Source organism: Pinus tabuliformis, chromosome 4_1, assembly GCF_031772625.1.
Source record: "Pinus tabuliformis cultivar Carrire ecotype Pingquan chromosome 4_1, CPIR1, whole genome shotgun sequence".
In the NCBI taxonomy this organism is placed as follows: Eukaryota; Viridiplantae; Streptophyta; class Pinopsida; order Pinales; family Pinaceae; genus Pinus; species Pinus tabuliformis.
Genome location: NC_142303.1, coordinates 588,147,411 through 588,172,979, shown reverse-complemented (window position 1 = coordinate 588,172,979; position 25,569 = coordinate 588,147,411). Strand labels below are relative to the sequence as shown.

General features: G+C 38.7%; 2 protein-coding genes across 2 annotated transcripts in view; one reads left to right on the top strand and one right to left on the bottom strand.

Moving 5' to 3' along the window:
- LOC149177334 (uncharacterized) overlaps window positions 1–25,569 on the top strand; it is a 108,514-nt gene that overhangs the window by 4,426 nt on the left and 78,519 nt on the right. The gene's annotated exons all lie outside the window — the stretch shown is intronic.
- On the bottom strand, window positions 445–23,483 carry LOC149177335 (uncharacterized). Its single transcript, XM_089423870.1, has 3 exons — window positions 23,318–23,483; window positions 2,091–3,740; window positions 445–1,892 (listed from the first exon to the last, which is right to left on the bottom strand). Exons 1-3 carry the CDS (start codon window positions 23,481–23,483, stop codon window positions 445–447), a joined length of 3,264 nt encoding a protein of 1,087 aa, XP_089279996.1.

Sequence of the window (25,569 nt, the reverse complement as noted above, 5' to 3'; positions counted from 1 at the left end):
GAGTACCTCAATATTTCTCAGAAAATTCGTTCTCCATTGAAGCTCTACGGTGAAATCTGAGTGATTTCACTCTCAGACTAGGGGGTCTCGTTGCAACACCAAAGTCTGCTATGGCAGCTAGGGCTCCAAAGCCCTCAGCTTCCTCTTCCAACTCTCTCCAAGAGCTCTCTCTTCAAACTCACACAATGTACGAATGAATTAGAGTCTCCTCAATTCCCTTCTTTAATGAGTTTAGGATTGTCTTTTCATCTTCGCCTTCCCTTTTGTCTTTTCATCTTCACCTTCCCTTTTCTCTCTTTATTATTTTTTTCTTTTTTCTTTTTATTAAATTCACTTTTATAAAGTCACTTTATGATACTCCACTTTATAAAGTTAAAGTGGCATCCAACTTGCCTAGGAAATATCATCCTTTCTCCTTCTTTAATAAAGTCTCCTTAGGCAAATTTAAGTCCCCTTGTTAATTATTTCCAAAATTGCAAAACTCCTAAGTGATTTTGCATGCACAAAATTTGGGAACATTACAGTCCTCCCCGCCAAAAATTGCTTGTCCTCAAGCAATTGGAACTGTATTCCCGGATCCCACACATACCTGGGAAACTCTAGTTGTAAATGATCCAGAATCTGCATATCTATGCCAGGATCCCAAATCCACCTGTTGAATGCCTTCGTACAACTGAACCCCATCTGCTCAGTAATTTCTTGTATTGATGAACCCACTCTGCCTGCTGGAGTAGTTGTTCTATCAACCTTCATGGAAGTATCTGCAAACAGAAGGCTGGCCAGTTTCAAATGGCCCTTCTGTTCAACCATCAGCATGTTAGGCGAAACACCCCTGTTACCTTCTGCATCTCTCTGGTTTTTTATGATGCTATGCTCAATGGTGTCTTTGATCTTTAAATCTTTAGCGCTTTGAGTGATGTAACCAATATCTCCATGGTTCCTATGTTCAAATTCTGTAAACCCTTCAGATGTAAGAATTGAGCAATCCATGTTATGAAATACCATAATCTGACAAGGTTCTTCGAGGCACTCACCCTTGTTTTCATCTGTTAGTAAAGTGTCAACTCCTTGATGCACCAAAGAATTATTGTCCTTTTCAGGTTTCAAACGATTGTGCCTATCAGGAGTACTGATTACCAAAGCACTGCCTTGAGTTTCCTTTTTCACCAAAGAGTCTATTGATGCTAGCCGAATCAAAACATGGTTTTGAGGCCATGTGTTCAAGTACCGTGCAAACTGTCTTTTTAAGCCGGCAGAAACGATGGCTAAGGCACCCAACAATGATCTTTCCAAATGTTCCATCTCATCTACATCTATTTCTGGTGCTTTCTCATGTGCTCCATTAGATTTGAATAGAATTGCTTTCGCTTGTACTTCAGTCACATCACTGTCAACAACTTTGTCCTTGTTTATCAAATTGACATTCTTGGGAACAAGTAATTCCCAAAACTCATTCAGTCTTTTACCCTGACACCTATTTGCTAACCCATGCATGAAATTGTTGAATTCCATTGCCTCCTCTTGTTGTATCCATCCAGTTCGTAGTGCCGCTAAGCAATCCATCATTTTATGGTATGTGTTTCCTCTGTAAGAAGAATCCAACAGATCAATGATAAGCTTTTTCATTTCTTTAATAGCCTTGGGAACCCATTCATCACTGTCTCTGCATGCCAGCATAACCTCAAAATCTGCAACTGGTGTCAATCTTCCAACTTGTTCTGCTTTCCTTATTGCAAGACTGTCGAAGGAGATGCCACTGTGCACATTATCTCCTGCATCTTTCCCTCCTGGTTCATCAGATAATAATGGTTTGTCCCTCCAAAATCTATTGGAGACCTTCTCTGTCTTTTGATTCTTTTTCAATTGGAATAGGCTATAAAACCTCGTAAGTTCTTTTGTAGCAAATAGCGTTGGGTTATGCTCAATTATCCTCTTAACAACATAGTCAATTGGAGGCACATCAACATATGATCTTCTTGATTTTAAATGAAGAAAACTGTTAGCTCCAGTTTCATTGCCTCCTCTCTTTCAGGGGGCACCAAGTCAAGCATAACATTGCCTGTGTTAGATATGTTGGGGGTTCAAAATACCAAGCACAACGTTTGATTGTCCTTTCCTCCACACACAACACAAAATGGAAACATTCTTTGTTGTTTGCATTGCCTTGGCCACTGCAAAAATGGCCACGGTATTACCTGGTGCTGCGATAAAAATATTTGTATCTCTCATATAGTAGTGCCTCAGAATGTTTGATGCATCTGTAAAGCCCAAAAGCTTCAGGCCCTTCTCAGGCTTGAATTTGAGTGCTTCTTCTTCTGTAGTGGAAATAGGAGCCATTTGTGGTCCATACTGAAAACCCTTGATCCTTTGATTTGGAGGAATTTTCTTGTCAGGATCTTCCCTACCTTGGTACACAACATCCACCTTCACTTCTCGTGTTGCATTTCGATCATTTGGAGGTGCCATGTCTGAATATCTCTTTAAAGGAGGGATACTTTCTTTCCTTGTCTTCTTATAAACCCACACTTGAATTCTCATCATAGGAGTCAGCTCCAAGTTACCTCTGAATACAATTACTGGAAAAATGTTCCTGGCTTCCATAACACCCAATAGTGAGGTTGAACTTTCAACAACTATCACTTTTGCTTGTGCTTGCTTCGAAAATCTGTTTAGAAGGGAAAGATCTTCACAGAATAACTTTGATTTAGTTCGTCTAGGCATCCTCTGTCGGAAAATTACAATGTCAAGTTGGATATCATGCTCTTCCATCTGGTTAGCAATTATGTCTACCTGGTCCTCTTTTGTTCCTTCTTCAGGTTCTTTGATCAAGGATTGAGCACTTGTAATTAAACAAAGGCATTTATTTCCTGCACTCTTTCTTCCAAGTTCCTTTATCGGCAAGTCTACTCCAACTACTATGGCATCCAAAAAATCACCTGGAACCATTCCTCTTGGTAGCCTGTTCAAGGCTTCAAGAAGATCCTCATCAACAACCTTAATAGGTCGGAAATCAACCACACTCTCATAGCCACCAACTTCCCTCTGCAGATCATTGTCAACTTCTAGCTCCGATTTAAGACCTGACGTTCTTTTACTGTAATTAAACCCTGTAGGGTGCAATGCTTCATCTGCCATTTTTTCCAAGTCTGCTAAAACATTTAAAGACTTGCTTTGGAAGGCCCTGTGAAAACCCCAGTGAATATACTTATGGTGTTTTTCTTTAGACAGATTTTTGAATTGTATTTCATTGGCAAACTCATCACCTAAGGTTGATTCGTAAAACTCCTGTACCATGCCAACCTCCTTATTCTTGCCTCGATCAAACACAGTGGCTGTCCAAATTCCTTTCTGCTTCTCTTCTGCTGCATATGATAGAAGTGGTTCATTTGTAAACAAAAGAATATGATCCATGAGGCTTCCCATGATACACTGAAGCCCAATATTATAGACATTATTAGACAATAATTTATTTACTGCTAGGCCAATTCTGCCACTGTCTATCTTTCCAATTCTGCTCATGTCACCACCAACATTACAAGAATTGGAAAAAGCCTCTTTCATAGTTTTGTCCTTCTTTAATCTTTGGGCAAGTGTCCTGTCATTCTGCAGTGGAATAGCAATAATTTCTTCGACAATGATGGAGCAATCTTCAGCATTAGTGCCATCCACATCCCATACATGAACAGATGGTTGACAAACTAAATCAACATTTTCCTGGCGAAATTTGATCTTTTCTCTCTCTGTTATTTGTCAAAGAATTAGCTATGGGCTTGCATAGTGCTTCATCACCATCTTGAGGATGATCTCTGGGGAGGTCAACTTCATATCCTTCTCCACATTCTTCCGGGTTTGTGGCCACTGATTTATCTTCGAGTTTGCAACCTTCCTTTTCCTTTCTTGCCTTCTTTGACCGGACCGAAGCCTCTATATGTTCTGTCACTTTTGTGAAAGCTTGAATGTAATTTTTTAATTTTTGAGTTTTTGAGTTTCTCTTAGTTACCTTTAGCCTTTAATTCCGGTCCTGGAATTTTTCTCCTTGATATCACCCACAGCTGGCTAGAGTCATTGTTAGGAAACCAACTCACAAAAAGATAAAAAGATAGATCAACGTTTTAGAATTCAACCTCTTCGAGGGGGCAACTTCCTTTATATTACACAAATGAACAATTCTTGGATGATTCAAATGACAAAACCTCCTTTCTATATATAGGAGTCTAAGGGAACACAATATAACCAAGCCGACCTAACAATAATAATATAAAGGCACAAAAATAACAATTGTGGGATTCTATGGGGCACAATAATAACAATATGGAGACAATAGAGGCACAACAATAACAATAAGAGATACAATGACAATAGTAATGGGGGAATCACTAGTATTATGGGGATTTAACATGCCCCTCTCCTTCAAAAAAGTGTTGTTCTCGACGCTTGAGTAGTTCTGGGTGCTTATGTATAAAATTCTCATCCTCCCATGTGGAATCTTCAACGGGTAAGTTCTTCCACTTGATGAGATACTTTGAAATTGATCGATTTCATAGCTGTCGAGTTCTTGTTTCTTTGACTGCTTCAGGTTCCAATATGATTTTTCCTTCCTCATCAAGTTCTAACAATATTGTTTGAACTAGAATCTTGTCACCTATAACTTTCTTTAAGCATGAAACATGGAAAATTGGGTGCACTCGGGAAGCTGCAGGAAGTTCCAATTTGTATGCCATAGTACCTATCTTTTGCAACACTTTGTACGGACCATAATACTTTGGTGATAATTTATTATCCTTCTTAGCTTGCTTGAGGGACATTTGTTTATATGGTTGTAGCCGTAGGAATACCCAATCACCTACATCAAAACTTCTTTCGCTGCGATGTTGATCTGCCTGCTATTTCATTCTATTTTGCGCTAAGGTAAGGTTATCCTTTAAGAGTTGGAGAACTTGTTGTTGATGCTCGATGTGATCTTCCACTGCTTGAACCTTAGAATTTTCTCTTAAATATGATGTGATGGATGGTGGATGATATCCATAAAGTACTATAAATGGGGTCATTTTTGTTGCAGTATGGAAGGAAGTGTTATACCACCATTCAGCCAGAGGCAACCATTTGACCCATTGTGTTTGCTTATCAGATACAAAGCAACGAAGATATCATTCCAAACATTTGTTTACTATTTTAGTTTGCCCATTAGATTGAGGATGATAAGATGAGCTATGAGCTAACTGAGTCCCAAGACAAGAAAATAATTCTGTCCAAAAATTTCTAGTGAAAATGGTATCTCTGTCGCTTACAATAATCTTTGGGTTTCCATGTAGCTTTTGAATTGTTTCCATAAATGCAGTAGAAATTGTACTCGCTTTAAATGGATGAGATTATGCACAAAAGTGTGCATACTTGGTGAGTCTGTCAACTACCACCATGATAACACTCTTTCCTTCGGACTTGGGTAAACCTTTGACAAAATCCATTGAAACCTTCTCCCAGCGTTGGCTTGGAATGGATAAGGGTTGTAATAGTACTGGGTCTTAATTGTTTCAACTTTATTTTGTTGGCAAACTAAACATTTCGCCACAAACTTTTGAATATCCGATTTAAGGCCATTCCAAAAAAAATCCTTCTCAACTCTGTGGTAGGTTTTTAGAAATCCTAAGTGCTCTCCTAAGGGAGAGGTGTGCAATTCCCTAAGAATCTTTTGTTTGAGTTGGGAATTCTTACATAGGTATAACCGATCCTTGTACCATAAAGAATCATTTTTCCAGCTAAGTGTATTAGATGTACTGGGATCTTGTTGTATCTTTTGAATGAGTGTCCACAATTCCTTGTCATTCTACCATTCATCCCTTGCTTCGTTTATCCAATCTGGTTGGATGATAGAAATTACGCAAAGAAATGTTTCTACATCCTCATCCTTTCTTGAGAGTGCATCTTGCCACAACATTTTGCTTCCCTTTTTTGTAGATGATTTCAAAGTCATAGCCCAACATCTTTGTAACCCTTTTTTGCTGCTCTTTTGAAGATAATCTTTGTTCCAAAAAGTATTTAAGACTATCATGATCTGTTTTTACCTTGAAGTATCTTCCCATTAGGTAGGGTCGCCATTTCTTAAGTGCATGTAGTATCGCCAGTATTTCCTTTTCATAAATAGCTTTGTGTAAATACTTTCCTTTGATTGGACGACTTTTGAAAGCAATGGGTCTTTGTTCTTACATTAAAACAACACCAATTCCATTTCCTAAGGCATCACACTCCATAATAAAGGTTTTTGTGAAGTCCGGTGTAGCTAAGACTGGTGCTTGGCACATTGCCTCTTTAAAATGTTCAAAGGCCTTCGTTGCCTCTGGAGTCCATGAGAATGCATCTGTTAAGATTAGGTATGTTCTATGCTAGAGCAATTTATTTAAATTTTCATAGTTAGCAATCACATCAGCATTACGATAAACTGCAGATAGAACATAAATATAATATGCAGAAGACAAGCCAAGACAAGAGGACACAAGATATGGCGCGAGCCAGGGACAAACCCCACAATGTGTGGGGAAACCCTTTGATCAAATCTTCTTTTATCTTCAAAGTTCAGCAGAGAGAGAGAGAGTACATATACATCAGAAGTCAAAACTTTGACTTGACAAGATAAGAGAAGAGATCTTCATCATGAAGATGATATAATGAGGTTGCAGATCTGATGACAAGGACTGCAGATCTAAACTTAGGTGACGACATATTTCTTCAAGGTGATCCCATCACCGTACTGCATCCAACCATGCTGCATCCAATCATGCTACATCTTCCAGAATGCTGTCCTTTTCCGGCAGTACTAGCTGTCGCTGCTATATGAGCTGGTGCATCAAACTTCAGTTCTCATCCTTTATACAGTCATGATCCAAGTTGAGGTTTCAGTACTGCCATACTTGCAAGACTGATTTGCGCAACCCTTAACACAATCTATGCTGCTGGCTATGGCCTGTGGCTTAGCCCAGCAGCAAGTAAGGTCTACACACAGTACCCAGCTATCTTTATCCTTGAACAGCAATGTCTTCCAATCTTCTCCTGAGAGATCTTCTTAGACAGACTTGATTTACCTTCTCTTTGAGTCTGCACCAGACACAGTCACTTGATGTATAACGTGGTGACTGGTTAGGGTATTTCTTCAACATGCCCAGAACAGATCTCAAATGAGTCACGCTGTCACCTACAACAATGTGGCATAATGACATATCCTCTAAGCTGTGATATGATTACTTTTAGTTGTCTTTCCTTACAGCGTCTTAAGGTACCCTCAATTGCTATGTATAGAAGCCTCCCCTTTGCTGCGTGTGAGTGCCTTTTCTTGCTGCATATAAACCTCTTGGATTGTGACCAGACAACGTATAGATTAGGTGACTTTCAGACCTGTGGCAAGGGCTCTTTTAGAGCTTTCTTAGACAGCGGATGGAAGGTCCCATATGTATCTCCTTGCTGCGTAAACAGGTCTCCTCTAGGACTCTGTATAGATCCTCTTTCTGACTGCGGATAAAGAGTTTCTTTCTGGCTGCGTATAGGGTCAATAGACAGCGGCTTCAGGCCTTCATTTAGGGCCTATATTGGCCCTCCTCTCATCTGCAGATTGAGCCTTTTGAGACAGCGTATAGAGGCTTATTTATGCTGCTTATAAGTCTCCTCTTTTCTGTGTGTAGGTGTCCTCATAAGCCTGCGACTAGGGCATATCTTTACTGCGGCTATGGCTGCAGCTACGGCTTCATTATGACAGCGGCTAGGTCTCCTCTCTAGGGCTGCGTTTAGATGTCTCCCTTAACTGCGTACTAGGCCCTCCTCCTTGCTGTGGATTAGGCCTCTCTCTACTGCGGTTGGGGCCTCCTTTAGTCAACGGATTAGGGCTTCTTTAGACTGCGTATAAGTGCCTCCCTTTGCTGCTTAGATCATCATACTGCGGCTAGGGCATCATACTAGGCCAGCGTATACTCTTGGTTCTCTCCTTCTCCAAAAACCCAGACGTGGAGAGGAGATCACCTCAAGAATACGTGTGTGCAAATGATATCAAATCCTCATCTATTTATACCAAAATGAGGATGATGAATAGACACGTCGGTTGGGCTTCTAGAGCCTACATAAGAGCTGGTCGGCTTGACTATAATTACATAAACAAAATAAATTCATATCTCCATAAATACTTATCGGAATCGGATGATCTTTGGATCAATCCTACACCTCTCGACGAGAGGGATCCAATAAAAATATCAGCTGCCAGAAATAAGCTAACCCACATGGAGTTTGGCCCTAGTTGCCAATTTAACAACATCTTTCTTTAATAATGTTGTTAGAGGTGCTACTATTCTCCCATAATTCTTAACAAACTTGAGATAATACTCTATCAATCTGAGAAATCCTCGTAGATGCTTTATGGATGTGGGGATTTTCACTCCTTAATGGTTTACATTTTGCTAGGGTCTACCTTAACACCTTCATGAAATACAATATGACCCAGATGTTCCACCTCTTGTACTCCAAAGAAACATTTGGACATTTTTGCATATAATTGTTTCTCCTCCAATAGTTTGAGCATCATGTCAACATGTTGGACATGATCCTTCCAAGACTTCTTGTAGATTAGTATATCATCAAAAAATTACTAACACAAATTTTCTAAGGAAGGGTTTGAAAATGGAATTCATCAAACCTTGAAATGTAGACGGTGCATTAGTAAGGCCAAAAGGCATGACCAAAAATTCATAATGACCCTCATGAGTTCTAAATGTTGTTTTTGGAATGTCTTCGGTCTTCATTCTGATTTGATGATATCTTGAACGAAGATCCAACTTGGTGAAGTAAATTGGTCCATGCAATTCATCCAATAATTCATCAATGACATGAGTGGGAAATTTATCTTTAATAGTGAACTTGTTGAGCTCTTTATAATCTGCACACATGCGCCATGATCCATCCTTCTTGTGAACCAATATTAAGGAGCAGAGAAAGAACTTTGACTAGGTTGAATTATACCAACCTCTAGCATTTCTGCACCCATACGTTCAATTTCACTCTTTTGGACATAGGGATATCTGTAAGGCCTGATGTTTGGAAGAACACTCCCTGGAATCAAATTGATAGTATGATCATGATCACGAATAGGTGGGAGGCCTTTGGGAGTCTCAAATACCTTGGAATGATTGTCCAAGACTTTTTGGAGATCTGGAGAAATGGATGATTTCGATGTGGGAACCTCTAGTGAACATAATTGTGCAATTATGCCTTGTTGTTCTTTCTTTAGAAGCTTTGTCATTCCATTAGAGCTGATTATCTTTCCCGGTTTCCCTGCGATACCCCTTAATTCAACTTCCTTTCCTTCTGAAGAGAATTTCATGAAAAGTTCTTGAAAATTAAAAGCTATTGTACCCAAGGATTGTAGCCATTGGACTCCTAGTACAACATCAGCACCACCCATTGGAATGGAAAGCATTGGGCTATTCAATACATATTCTCCCATGGATAGCTTGATATTATGGCACTTTCCTGAGCAATTTATGGTTCCTCCACTTGCAACCATCACTTGACACTCTAGTGCTGGATATAGGAAGCAATTCAATTCTTTGGCTATCTTATAATGAATAAAATTATGGGTACTTCCCGAATCAATCAACACTATTACCTTTTTCTTCTTGATATGTCCTTTTATCTTGATAGTTTGAGGAGTGGTAATTCTAGCCAATGCATTACAAGATATGGTCGGATTCATTTCTTTTTTTTCTAGGGTTTGTTCCTGGTGTATATCCTCTTTTTTTGACGTTTCTTGTTCCTTTGCTTCCTTCTCTTCACAATCTATGTAAAATAATTTCTTCTTGGCACACTTATGACCTTTAGTGTATTTGCTATCACAACTGAAACAAAGCCCTTTTGATTTTTTTTTTCTTCCAATTGTTGTGGTGTCAACCTTGTAGGTTGTGGATGGCTAGGGGCAGCAACACTTCCATCTTTATGATTGTGAGTGGTAAGCTTCCTTGTTGCCATAATTTTGCTTTCCATTTTTCTTGCCGACCTGAATGCCTTCTCCAATGAATCTGGTTCCCGAAGTCGAACCTCATGTTGGATGTTATCTTTTAAAGTCTCTATGAACTTATCAATCCTATGCTCCTCTGGAATATCTTTTACCCTTATATTTAATTTTTGGAAGTCTTCAATGTGCTCCATCATTGAATCCTTTTGTTTGAGATTTATCAATTGGCTAAAAAAATTGTTGCTTTTTGTATCCTCATAATGTGCTATCATTTCATCCATAAAAATAGCCCAAGTGACAATTTGTTTACGAGAGCAAAGACATAGATACCATAAAAACTGATTTGGTTCCAAATATAAAGTTGCAATGCGTACCTTTTGTGTTTTGCACATTATGGAGATCGAAAAATTGCTCCATCTGTAGTATCCATTTTCTAGGATCCTTGCCATCAAACTTCCTCATATCGATCTTTGGAACATGGTGGTTCTTCAATCCAACGTTAGAGTCTATGAAATCATGATTAACATTTATTTTGTTCTCATCATGAGTTTTCTTTACTACCCTTTCGCCATTAGTAAGCATTTCTTGTAGAAACTTTGTCAAATCTGTCTTCAAATCGTTCATCTTAGCTTCCACGCCGTTCATCTTAGCTTCAACGCCATTCATTTTAGCTTCTATGTATTTCTTTAAACCATCCATCTTAGCTTCCACGCCATTCATCTTAGCTTCTATGCCTTTCTTTAAACCATCCATTTTAGCTTCCACGCCTTTCTTTAAACCATCCATCTTATCTTCTACGTCTTTCTTTAAATCATCCATATTAGCTTCTGTTACTTTTTGTGCGAGTGACATTTGTTGTACTTGGTCTTGTAATTTTGATATATCATGTTGCATTTCTTCCTCTTCTTCATGAGTCATGCTAGAGCTTTCAGGTTGCTTACTACGTGTTTCCATTTTCTTTCTTCGAGGCATCAATTACTGATAATAATGTTTTACTATGCCCTTTGAATTTCTTCAAACTAATTTTTCAAACCAAACTTATGCAAAAATTGAAAAAAAAACTACATTTTTTTTTTTGCACTTTGTAGGAACCTGATATTGAATCTGATGTATTTCTGTAATTTCAACTCTTCCAGTTTTGAAATCGCGACCTGCCATAGCCCTCTGTGTCCTCTTTCCAATGCCACCAGTCTGATTGAAATTGGATTCTCTAAGAAAGATTTATGCACAATCTCCCAAGATGACCTGATTATATACCTTTTCAAAAGAGCGAACTTGTATGAAGTGCCACATGTCACTATTTTGACCTTTGGATCTGAAAATATATACAAGAAACTACAGTTCGTTCTCTTTCTCTAATTTCTTACGAAATTTCAATCCGATGCTTAGAGAGACAGTTATGACGATTTTCCCATGGTGACCTGTTTGGAATGTAATTCGGGGGTCTGCAAAAACTCTAACTTTGTTAGGCCCCTATACTACTAGTGTAACTCCTTATTGTTATTAGTACAACCCACTTATTATATTGATGTACCCATGTAGTGCCCATATTGTTATTATTGTGCCACATAGAAGGCCATTATTGTTATTATTGTGCCCTTACATTATTATTGTTATGTCGGCTCTGATTATGTTATGACCCCTTAGACTCCTATATATAGAAAGGAGGTCTTTTCATTTGTATCATCGAAGAATTGTTCATTTATGTAATGTAAAGGAGGTTGCCCCCTCGAAGAAGCTGAATTCTAAGACGTTGATCTATCTTTTCTATCTTTTTTTGAGCTAGTTTCATAACATTTGGTATCAGAGCTTTGGATTCTAGGGTTTCGCTACTCCAAATAGGTCATCGTAGAATTTTCGTTCTAACTTTTTCTACAACGTTTCAGAAGCTAAAAAAAAAACCCATTTGAGATGAAATCGCGCTGAATCTTGGGTCCGAATTTCAGAGCTTTTTGCACTATATTTACAGAGATATGATTTGCGGAAGTTGGTCTTTTTGTAGACTCCTGAATTACATTCCAAACATGTGACTTGGGGAAAATCGTCATAACTTTCTCTCTGAGCATCAGATTGAAATTTTGTAAGAAGGTACAAAAAGAGGATGGACTGTAGTTTCTTATATATATTTTTTAGTGCCATAGGTTGAAACAATGACACGTGGCATTTCATACAAGTTCGCTCTTCTGGAAAGGTCTATAATCAGGTCATCTTGGGAGATTGTGCATAACTCTTTCTTGGATAATCCAATTTGGATCAAACTGGTGGAATTGGAAAGAGGACACAAAGGGCTACTACAGGTCGCAATTTCAGAACTTAAAGATTCGAAAGTACAGAGTTACAGTCGTTTCAAGATCAAGCTCCTAAAATCAAGAAAAAAAAGATGAGGAAGTTTGATGGCGAGGATCCGGTAAATTGGATACTTCAGATGGAGCAATATTTTGATCTACATGGTGTACCACTGTTACAAAAGGTATGTATTGCATCTTCATATTTAGAACCGGATCAATTTTTATGGTATGAAGGGCTTTGTTCTTGTAAACAACTTGTTACGTGGTCAATTTTCACGGAAGAAATGATAGCACATTATGAGAATACAAAGAGCAACGCCTTTTTTAGAGCAACACCACAACAATTAGAAAGAATAAAAGAGCTTTGTGACATAGTGGAAAGCAAAATTATGGAAACTAGGAAGCATACCCCTCACAACTATAAAGATGGAAGTGTTGTTTCTCCCGGCCTTCCACAACCTACAAGGGTTACACTACAACAATTGGAAGAAAAAAGAGAGAAAGGGCTTTGTTACAATTGTGATAGAAAATGCACTAAAGGTCATAAGTGTGCTGAGAAGAAATTATTTTTACATAGAATATGAAGAGGAGGAAGAAAATGACCAAGAAACATCAAAAGAAGAGGATATACGCCAGGACCCCACCCCAGAGAAAGAAGAAATGAATCAGACCATATCTTGTAAAGCATTGGCAAGAATTACCACTCCTCAAACTCTCAAGATAGAAGGACATATCAAGAAGAAAAAGGTGCAAGAAGTGAAAGATCACATCGAGAAAGAAGAAATGAATCCAACCATATCTTGTAATTCATTGGTCGAAATTACCACTCCTCAAACTATCAAGATAGAAGGACTTTTCAAGAAGAAAAATGTTCAAGAAGTGAAAGATCACATCGAGCATCAAGAAATGAATCTGACCATATCTTGTAAAGGATTGGAAGAGATTACCACTCCTCAAACTCTAGAGATAGAAGGACATATCAAGAAGAAAAAGGTTCAAGCAGAGAAATATCACATCGAGCATCAACAACAAGTTTTCCAACTTTTAAAGGATAATGCCACTTCGGTGCAAAATCAAACGAAACAACAGGTAGATCAACATCGTAGTGAAAAATGTTTTAATGTAGGTGATTGGGTATTTTTACCGCTACATCTCGAGCAAGTTATTTATGAGAAGGAAATGTTGGCAATACTACATGCACTTAAAAAATGGCAACCTTACCGAATGGGAAGACTCTTCAAGGATGAGGATGTGGAAGCATTGTTTTGTGCTATTTCCATTATCCAACCATATTGGATATACGAAGCAAGGGATGAATGGAAGAAGGACGAAGAAGTATGGCCACTTATTCAAAAGTTGCAAAAGATTCCAATTCAAACAATATTGCCAGAAATTGAAGAGGAAGGAAAAATCATATTGGAACCTGGAGCAGTCACAGAAACAAGAACGTGACAGCTACGAAATCGATCAATTTCAGAGTATCTCATCAAGTGGAAGAACTTACCCGCTGAAGATTCCACATGGGAGGACAAGAATTTTATACAGAAGCATCAAGAACTACTCAAGCGTTGAGGACAACACTTTTTGAAGGGAGGGGCATGTTAGGCCCCTATACTACTAGTGTAACTCCTTATTGTTATTAGTACAACCCACTTATTATATTGATGTACCCATGTAGTGCCCATATTGTTACTATTGTGCCACAAAGAAGCCTGCTATTGTTATTATTTGTGCCCTTACATTATTATTGTTATGTCGGCTCTGATTATGTTATGACCCCTTAGACCCCTATATATAGAAAGGAGGTCTTTTCATTTGTATCATCGAAGAATTGTTCATTTATGTAATGTAAAGGAGGTTGCCCCCTCGAAGAGGTTGAATTCTAAGGTGTTGATTTATCTTTTCTATCTTTTTTTGAGCTAGTTTCATAACAAACTTCTTCAGACTATATCTCCGAAAATATAGCAAGACAGGATCTGAAATTTGGAGCCGAGGTTCAGACCGATTTATTCTCAAATGGTTTTTTGTTTTAGCTTCTGAAACTTTGTAGCGAAAGAGATAGCGAAAATCCCACGATGACCCGTTTTAGCTTAAATTGTGGAGCTTGCAAAAACCCTAACTTCCTCGGATCATATCTCTGAAAGTATAGCAAGACAAGCTCTGATATTCGGACTTGAGGTTCAGCGCGATTTCGTCTCGAATGGGTTTTTTTTTTCGCTTATGAAACGTCGCAGAAAAAAGTTATAGCGAAAATGCCACAATGACCTATTTGGAGCAGCGAAACCCCAGAATCTAAAGCTCTGATACCAAAAGTTAGGAAACCAGCTCACAAAAAGATAAAAAGATAGATCAACGCCTTAGAATTCAGCCTCTTCGAGGGGGCAACCTCCTTTACATTACACAAATGAACAATTTTTGGATGATTCAAATGACAAAACCTCATTTCTATATATAGGAGTCTAAGGGGACACAATATAACCAAGTCGACCTAACAATAATAATATAAAGACACAAAAATAACAATTGTGGGATTCTATGGGGCACAATAATAACAATATGGGGACAATAGGGGCACAACAATAACAATAAGGGATACAATGACAATAGTAATGGGGGAATCACTAGTATTATAGGGACTTAACAGTCATGCTATGGTGTCATAAAATGGAGGGTTTTCCATAGGCTGAGCCAAGATTAGGTTTCTGATATCACTGTAAGATTCTGCTTTGAAAAAAATTGAATTTCTTTAGAAATTTCTAAGTTTTTTAGTTGGAGTTTCAGGGAGATATTTCTTCAAACAGTTCAGTTACACTTTGCTGTAGGTGATGTTTTCATAAGTTGGCCTCACTGTACATTGTTTTCAATTCCTCCACATGTATCAATAGTCTCTAGACAATTGTATATTTGGCAATATTTAACTTTAGAAATTTAATGCAATGGATAATAGACAACAAATTTTACAAATAGACAGTTTCATTCAAACTTGAATAGACAGAGAGCAAGTTGGAAGATGGAATTTGATATTTAGTTGACTGTCAACACTAGAGAGTACATAAGCAATTATTTAGCTCACCAAGATGATGCTGCAGCACTTGTTGTGCTACACGCTACCCAAAATTTTGTTTCAGGCTTTCAGCACCCTACCCTCCGAATATGACTCTAAAGGTGATACACAGGCCCTCCAATGAAGCTACAACAACAAGGAATGAGGGATAAAGAGCTTTTGAGCTCGTCAATGTGACCTCCAAAATTCAGAATAAAACCTTGGGAGAACAGTCTCACACTCAACAACAAAAATACGACCAGCCTGTGGCTATTTGAAGCACCCCATCATCCACACGTTCAGTCTTTTAATGAAAACGTTGCCCAGGAAGAAATACGACCCAACTTTCATCCAACAAGAATGTCAACTCGTTCCTTCTAGAGAAATAAGGTCCAGTAGTTAGAAATGCTTCAACTCACCAAGGAAAATTAAGCCAACTCCCTTTTTTTCACCTTCAGGAAGGCTTCAGTCTCGACTCAACTCAATAATTTTCAATGGGAAGCGTGCTGCCTTGATGCGCTCAACTTGGGTTGGGCTAAGTTTTACGCTGTCTCTTTGGAGAAATATTTGGTTTGGTCCCACCATAAAAGTTTGCAATCCTCTCAATAATTCTTGGGTCCCATGAAACTGCATTATTTACTGATATTAATTTGTTTTCGACACTTCATTCTTTGTGAAGCCTTTATCTTATCATTGGAAATAGGAAAATGCAGTATAAGGATATAAAACAATTGATAAGCTTGAGTACTTCAATATTTCTTAGAAAATTCGTTTTCCATTGAAGCTCTACAGTGAAATTTTAGTGATTTCACTCTCAGACTAGGGGTTCTCGTTGCAACACCGAAGTCTGCCATGGCAGCTAAGGCTCCAAAGCCCTCAGCGTCCTCTTCCAACTCTCTCCAAGAGCTCTCTCCTCAAACTCACACAATGTACGAATGAATTAGAGTCTCCTCAATTCCATTCTTTAATGAATTTAGGATTGTCTTTTCATCTTTGCCTTCCCTTTTGTCTTTACATCTTCACCTTCCCTTTTCTCTCTTTATTATTATTCTTTTCTTCTTATTAAATTCACTTTTATAAAGTCACTTTATGATACTTCACTTTATAAAGTTAAAGTGACATCCAACTTGCCTAGGAAATATTATCCTTTCTCCTTCTTTAATAAAGTCTCCTTACGCAAATTTAATCCCCCTTGTTAATTATTGCCAAAATTGCAAAACTCCTAAGTGATTTTGCATGCACAAAATTTGGGAACATTACAATTTGTGTCAATTGATTGAGCTAACCCTTTGGGCTCATGGACTTTTCTCTCTCTCTATATATATATCTGTTTTGCAATATATGTATGTAGGAAATATGTGTGTGTGTGTGTGTGTGTGGTTTGAAACATGTTATAAATAATATGATGATCCATTATGAATGTGTAACATATTGGGACTTCTAATGCAATGGCTAGATTATGAGTTTGATAGAGCTTGAGAAAGGGTGGTAATGTGACTGTGTCTTAAATCAAATTTATGCTTTGATTTAAATGATTTAGCAAGAACAAATTGATGCTCATATGTCTGCAATATGCATAGGTACTTGCAATGTTCTTGCAAAGGCTAGTGGCACCAGTGTTGAAAACATCGGTATCGACAAAATATCGGTGAGGGTCCTGAAAACATCTTATCGGCAATATCAGCGAAAATATTGGCAAACATAAAAAATGCATAATATATTCATTATTTTCAAAATTTTAAACATATAAAACAATAACAACATGAAATAAACACATTGGCACATAAATATGAAGAAAGCACTGATATATATGATGTAGTGGATGTAAAATTAAAATGATACATCAAAGGTGATACCAAATACTGTTGATCCCTGATAATTGTCCAATCAAGGTCTCAAACGTGGAGAACCAATACAAAATAATATCACATATATAAAAGTATCTCATCATCATGAGTTATATGTAGCAAAACTCATAAAACTAGCAGCTAGCTATCTGAGATTAGTGCCCTCTCCCCTCTCCCCCTTTTACGAGAAAACATGATGGCTGCTTGCCAGGCCTGCCCTTAGCAGTAAAAGGCCTTGACCTTGCACCTAATGTCAAATAATGACTGTTGGGTATGGTTCCTCTGGCTCTAACCATGCAGGTGAGTCCTCCAAGATCGGCACCTCAGACTCCACCCTCCACTGAGACAACATCAATATTGTCTAAGGAAATGGCATCTGGATCCATTGGTGTTTCTATTTGCTTCATTCGAAGTCGGAGATTGTAATGCATATAAACATACACTAAATCATTGAGGTGCGAGAACTCCAACTTGTAAGAGTGTCAAAAAAACTAATGAGTCTTGACTTGTGACACTTGAGGGTCATAAATTAAAATTACAATAAATGTAATTGCTCAACTGAAGGCTGAAGATCAAAGTTATACTTGTTGCGCTTTTTTGAGTGTATTTTCTGAAATACACTCCAATTGCGCTCACACCTCGAAGAGCTACATGTTTGACTCAGGATTCTTATGGCCAATTTATGCAAATTTGGTGCCCTTGCACTATAGCTTCGCCACCAAATTGAAATATCTACAACAAAATAAAAAAATAAAAATGTTGAAAACTTAAAACATAATTAAAACTTCAAATAAAAGTTATATAATTGAATTTTAAAAATCTGAAATTATAAAATAATTAAATTCTAAATTGAAAATTCTAATGAGTCATGACTTGTCACTTACATGGCATGAAGAGGGTTCTTTCCCTAATAACATTTTCAAAGCCAAATAGGCCAACACAATCCTGATGAAATTGTATCTCGCAATTGATTTTGCTATGAAGCTCTGGATCAAGTACAATCCTTTGAATACAGAAATGGAGCCCTTCTATCACCTCGACATCAAAATCAAAGGCGCATTTGTATGAAAATGTGAGGTTGAGGAAGAGTGTTGCTGCATGAATGGGTTGATGAAGCATCCTTGTCCACCGACTATCAATTGCATCCTATAACATCATCTGTCTATCAAGCCCAGCAGAACCATTGTCTGCATAAGAAAGCACAAATGGCCTCCTTGGCCTCCATGGCCTCAAACAAATAAGCCACTACAGGCTTGTCCCCATCTACCAGTCTCAGAACCTTTACTATAGGTTCACTAACTGAGCACACTTTTTGTACTCCCTGCCAAAATGTGTTAGTGTACATCATTTTTGCACTGGATCTCCCGTGTTGTTTCCTGCTGTATCTACAATCACACCACTTATAAGAAACAAACATTTGCTTCAACTCAAACTAGCATTGAAGCAAAGACTGAAGAGTAATAAAGTTGGTGGCAAAACGTGTGATTGCAAGATACCACAACTCCTTGTTTCTAGTATATTTCCTCATGAGGCTAAGAAGAAAAACATGGTTATATATAAACTTGGGGACGCTCCTAGCCATATCAATCACCTCCTTGATGAAGGAGAGTTTCCCCATATCCTCAAGCAACAAATCAATACAATGTGCTGCACATGGAGTCCAGAACAATGTGCAGTGCCTCTCCATAAGCATCTTGTCGACAGACACATAATTAGTTGCATTATCTGTTATGACTTGCACCACATTCTGCACACCAATCTCTCGGATGAACCCATCTAACAACTCACATATCAATGTTGCATTTTTTATATGTGCTGATGCATCCACTGATTTAATAAACATGGTACCTTTAGGACAATGTACCAAGAAATTTAGAAGGGTCCTACCCTTCCTATCTGTCCAACCATCAGACATCACTGTGCATCCAGACACTTCCCATGTCTGTTTCAACTCCGCCAATCTAGAGTTGATGTCCTGCTTTTCTGCTTGAAGGATTGGCCCCCGCAACTCCTCATATGTAGCACTTTTGTACCCTGGGCCCACAACAACAATAACATCACACATTGGCTACCAAAATGGATTGGTTTTGGTGATGCTGAGAGGTAAGTCGCTCCAGAAAAGACACCTCCCCATAACTCTATCTGCTTCTTGCTTCTCCTTTTTTTAACCACTGATTTTATGGAAGGTTGTGCTCCATGTCCTGTTCGTGGAACAAAAAATGATGACCTCCCACTCCCAATAACATTAGCACTAGCAGGGGACGTTGTGGAGCCCCCCTACTACCCTTAGCCTTAAGATCAGAAGAAGATATCCCGAAAGATCTACTTGCACGTTCAACCTTGTTTCTTTCTGCCTCTTCCTTCTTTCTGTCTTTTTCATCAATTGCTTCAAGAGATTTTTGTATAAGCTCCACACTAGAAATCGTACAAATCCCAACATCATGTCCAGAGAGTCTAGCGAGATGGTATTTCAATCGCGTAACCCCTCTTGTCATATTGGTCCCACACAATTTGCATGATAGATATGCTTGATTTGTCCCACCATCAGGTTCCCCATACTCCCAAAATGGGTCCAAGGCTTTTGGCATATTTGTAGTGAACTAATTCAAACCTAGGGCACCAAAGAAAAATGGCATTAAACTCCCATACACAAAAAATAATAACCATCTCATTTTAAAAAATACTTTTTTTGCTACATTATTTGCAATGAAAAATGGCAATAAGAGGGTGCATAAGAAAGTTAAAAAAAGAAATGAAATTTGCTCTCCAAATATGGAGAAAACCCTTGCATTGGCTCATGGGCATGAAAATCATAGCAAATGGAAATAAAACAAAGAAGAAAATGTTGGTAGGCAAAGAGACAAGCAAGCATAACCCTAAATCTATGAAAAAAATCATTAACATAGGGGTTTTTAAGAACATGCCTGTTAATGGAAAAAATGAAGTGTGTCTCACTATTCCTAAATCTTTGATCCACTTTTTTTTTAGTTGGTAGTGATAATGGCTGTTTGATTTTCAATCCCTTCTTGAAAACCACCACAAAAGTCTTCCCCTTCTTTCTCCAAGACTAAGAAAGCAAAATGAGGAAATAAAACCCAAAAAATCGCTTTTGTTGCCACGACCCAACATGCCCGACAATAAATTAGGTCATTACGCGATATTTTTGCCGAGATATCGACGATATTTCGGAAATATCACATTTTCTTGCTATATTTTCAAGCAAGAAAATATCACGATATTTTTAAATATCACTGATATCTCGGCAATATAATCAACACTGAGTGACACACTTAGGTTTTTTGTGGTCCTTAAGGTTGATTGAGACATCAAGGAATTTTCATTGCCAAAGTTGTTTGAATGGGTTCCGAGAAGCAGAGCCAAATTGTATTTAGGCAAGCAAAATTCCTAAAGTGAATAAAAGAATTATTTGAGAGGCAAGTGGATATGTGTGTGTGTGTGTAGAAGCCTGTTGGGCAAACTTAAGCGGTTAAGTGGTTTGAGCTTCATGCAAGGAAGTCTTGGAGTTGATCCCTTGCACTAATTGCTTTTGTTGCATGCCTCACTTGATGGCCATATTGGGTTAGACATTTTAATTAACACCAATGGGTTTAACTTGTGTAACCTTTATGAAATTTAGGGAAATTCCTATGGGGTTTACTGCGATTTTTTGCTTGGAAAAGGTATATCTCTAGGGGATAACTTGATGGGTTTGACCCCTTTTGCTAAGCATAATACACAAGGAGGTTTCCAGATTAATTACTGAGTCATACGGGGTTAACAACCACTGTTGTTGTTGATGGTTAATATCGCCCTCCATTGATAAATATTAAAGAGAGGGTAAAGTCAAATATAAAGACAGGCAAAGTTATACACGTGTCTTATCGAGTCAAAGAAAAAGTAGATGTGAGTTGCCATCCTTTCTCGACTTAGATGTGAGTTGTAGAAATGGTAGTCAAGTCAGTATAAGGGATGACATTTGCCCACTTAGGGTTTATGGGATCCAAGACTGTCCTTGGAGAGCATCCTTACTTGTTTGAGTAAAATAAGAGGTGTCCATTGAAGTGTAGAAGAAAGGGTTCATACTTTTTAAAAGGAAAATTTGTGGATGGAAGGGTCATATTGTCCTTTTAGGTTTTTATGATCCTTTTGACTTCTTATTGGTTGATGTTATTGTACTATGAGCATGCTTGTTTTCCTCGTTGCATAGTGCAATCTCACAGTGAAATTTTCTTAAATTGTAGCAACTGGAAATTTATTCTCCTAACTGATTAATTATGCAGTTTATTTGCTACAACAAACAACGAATAAATCACATTGCAATTTTTCACAAATAAAATACGCTGCGGAAATAAACTGGAAACTAAGAAAATGATAACACACGCACAATAAAATTGATGCAGTTATTTTGGACAAATGTCCCCGGAAAAATCCAATGTAGGAAAACTGGTGTAACAGATGAGGGTTCTATTATTATTATGCAACAACGAAAATTTTGAGTACAATCTAGATGCCAAACTAGCAATCCTCAACAAATAATTTGGCCAAAATTATTAGAGTGAATTTTCTCTCTCTCCACGAGCAATCCTGGCAGGTTGGCACAACTTGCTTTAGAAAACTGGCCCTCCAAGAACCCTTGCGCAAGCCCTTGCGTAGTGTTTGTGCGAACCTTCACACATAGCCTGAATCTGCCTTTGGTCATTTGTGCGAACCTCATTTGATCAAGTCATCTTGCCAATTGCTGCCTCTGGAAGTGATTCTCTGGCCCTTTGGAAAATTATCCTGGCCTCCGGCAACTGAATCACCTTCTCAGCTAAATTGAATTGCCTCAGTGAAGTTGCCTGTGTAGTCCCTGCACAAACTTCTAGTGGAATAACTCGACCTCTTGTTGATGCATATTCGGAACTGGAAATTCCTTTGGAATTCACGTCTGTTGCTCCCTTTCTGTCTCTACGTCCCTTCTGGCTTGAACTTCTCACTCTTGCTTAATCTTTGCAACTGGGTAGCTTGATTTGCCAACGAACTCGACCTCACAAGTGTATTCTCTATCTACCCATCGAGTTGCTCTTATAATCTCTTGTTGGTGAACCAACGACCATGATTAGATCCCCATCAACGACTAAGATCATCTCCAACTTGATCCATGTGAGTTTCTAGAGAATTCTCACCTTTCTCAATTAATTGTTGTTAGTTAATTACTTTTCGACGTTCATATGTTAGACCTAGGAAATATTTGATTGTTGGTCAATTAACTTAATTGAGCCATTTATAGTTGTTTTCTCTAGAAATTTTTTTCTGGGTTTTGGAGATCTTGCGTTCCTTAGCCTCTTCGACCAAAGACGAGACTCGAACACCTGTCTGATGCTACAAAAACTAACACTCCCTCTTAGCGAGGAAGGTGTCCCCTCTGTCTCATAACATCCACCCATATGCTGTTGATGTCTGACATTTGTGGTAACCTACCACTGCCCACCAACTACTGCGCATAATATGATTAATTTTCTAGTTTGTAGCTGAACCATCTTGCATCTGTGTCGCTGTTGGCACTACGCTGCTACTGATCTCACGTTCTTGTTGCTGCAACTACTACAATTGAGAACAAAACCACAAATCCATTGTGTCTCCATATCGACTTTGCATTTTCTCCCAAGTCTCTGACTGCAACTAGTATCTGCACTGTTCACTGAGTAACTGTCTGCACCCTGATTGGTTTTGCGCCCCTCAATAACTGATTGCAACTAGTCTTTGTAACTGTCTCTCAAGATTTGACTGCGACATGCTAACACTGATCCATCCACTACTGAAAACTGTGGGCCCCTGTAGCAAAGGTAATGATCTGTGAGGAAACATTCGTCTAATGCTAACCTCCATGTATCCTACCCAAATCCTCCATGGATCCTACCCAAACCTTTGCAACTCTCGAGTCTAGAGCTCAATTCTCCCCACCTCTCTCCTGGAGGTATAGTTGCATACAAAGCGAATTTGTCCTCCAACCTGGAAGAAAAATTATCGATCTCCACCAAAGTTGCTGCTTGCTCTTGCGTCTCCTTATCCTTCTTCCTCTTCGGACATTGGGTATTGTAGTGACCAAACTCACCACATCTGAAGCACTTGATCTTCGATAGATCCTTCTTCTTCTTTTCTCCTCCCTGCAAGCCTTGTCCCTGACTAGGACTTTTCTTTGCCTTCCCCTTTGATGCAAGGGCTACATTCTCCTCTTCCTTCACACCCTTCGGTCCTTTGCTACTGTTGCCACTGATATTGCTCTCAACTAGAGCAAGCCTCATCTCCTCCTGTGTGAAATCTGCCAACAACGATCCCATCTCGGTAGTAATACCTTGGACTAAGGTAGCACATTCCGGGGTGAAACCATTGAAAGATGTACACAGTAGCTCACTCTCTTGAGGTGCTTCTCCAATTGTGGCAAGCTCGTCTCAGACATTCTGAATCCTGGTGAGATAAGAAGTGACCCCTTCACCCTTATGCATCCTGGTGGTCCTCAACTTCTCCTTCAAGAACATCTTTCGGTTCTCGAAAGGATTCTGGAAAAGCATAGGATCTGCATCCCACATTTCTTTGCTGTATTCTTGGCCACTAAGTGTGAGACTATATGATCTTGAACACCATCAAGGATCAACTGCTTTGCCTTGGCCATCTCCTTATTGTAATTCTCTAACTGCTATGGGTTTGTAGGTACGGCTACAACCCTCTCTGCATACGTCTTCAGACCTTGCTCATCTAGCAAGAAAGACATTCTGGCTTTCTAGATATAATAATTTGAGGCTCCATTTAGCCTATCCTGATCTCGAAGTCCTGCTGGGGCCATTTTCTGCAAAAAATCACAACTGCGAAAATAAACAGGAATCTCCTTTTTCTGCTTGGTTGCCTTCATTGAAACTTGCACACCCTGCTGGAATGTGCAGTAATGCCTGCTCGTCCAGTGTTACATTGGACGAAGGTAGCCCATGCCTGCTGAAAATGATACAGTTTTGGGGTACATAAACAGATTCGGTATAGTGCTACAGCAGCTGCTCCTTTGCCCTTTTCAAGTGATCTCAGGGCCTGGACATCTCCAACACACATGCATTCCAATTGACTATGTTTATGCTTCAGAACTCTTATTTACTGCCATGGGCTGGTGCTTTACATTACAAACTCTCTCATAGCCAGTTGGAAAAACATTAAAGGGACACAAATAAAGATTTAGCCCAACTGCTCCATGAGTATTTGTCAATGAAGAAATCACCAGAAGATCAAGTAGATCTTGCTATCATTGATCCTTTTCAAATCTGGGTGGTCGTGTAATCCTTTTGGAGACACTGACCTGCTGGCTGAAAGTAAGGCATAGGGACAGCAAAGAGATGCTTCTCTACTGCAGGAAGGGTTTAAACTATAAACTTCAAGTGTAACCAGTCATCAAACAAATTCTTCACACGCATATATATCAGTTTGCCTCATACTTACCTCCTCTCGCACATCAGTGCTGTAACCTTAAATTCTAAATGAGAGAAAGGAAACACTACAGTTCACTGTCAAAATGAATTAGCACTGACCAAGAAATATGGTCCTGCAAGATATTTTGGTTCAACTTAAATGGTTATGTTCGGGTGAGATTGTTAATGTCTGCTGACAATTTCAACAAGATAAAGTCCATTATATATGTTTGTGATTCTTGCTCTTTGGGCTTTCTTTGCAACCTTTGGCTCCAAAAGAACCTTTGCCAGCCATAGCTGGAAACCTGGCTGATCTAGAATATTAGAATATGCATTTTCATCTAGAGCAGGTTGAAACAGCTTCTTTCTGATTTCATGTACACCCAGGGAATCCTGCAATTTCCTTCGATCTTTGCAGAGTTAAATCAATTTTGGAATCACTGCTATGGGCAATTTCTGTGGAGGACTCTTCTGATTTCTCCTTTTCATTGTTCAAGACTTGGGGAAACTGGTGTGCAAAACAGAAATACTTGTGTTCCTCTGGAGCAACAAATTCATATTGAGGATTTCATAACTTATGTAATGCTAATACTCATTATCAGAAATGCCAATGTTTGGTGCAAAATCATCATTGCTGTCATTTTTGGAGCAAAGTCTCTTGTCCTCAGAGGGATATTCTATCCTCAATTCTTGTGACAAGTCAAGTCTAGGGAGGTTAGTCCAACACTGCTTTAACATCACAGTCTTGAAATCCTCCTGAGGGATGCTTGTGAAGGGCTCAGAAACAGACTTCCTCTCTTCTTGGTGATCATCAAACACTGGTAGTCCATGCAAGTACAGTGTATATGACTTGCTTCTACCCAGCCCCATCTGAAAATTTCTGAATCGAACAAGTCAGAAATCCTACTGTAACAAACTGATTTGCATTACTTGTGTTCTTCATTTAGCAAGTTATTTTCAGAAATATTCGGAAAAT

What these genes read in the sequence shown, in the direction of transcription:
- LOC149177335 (XM_089423870.1), bottom strand. Translation starts at nt 23,483, where the DNA reads ATGGGATCGTTGTTGGCAGATTTCACACAGGAGGAGATGAGGCTTGCT. An exon ending in AAGTCCTAGTCAGGGACAAG is followed by an intron (nt 3,741 to 23,317) that starts GCTTGCAGGGAG and finishes GACAAATAACAG; the next exon opens with AGAGAGAAAAGATCAAATTT. An exon ending in ACAATCAAACGTTGTGCTTG is followed by an intron (nt 1,893 to 2,090) that starts GTATTTTGAACC and finishes TTGCTACAAAAG; the next exon opens with AACTTACGAGGTTTTATAGC.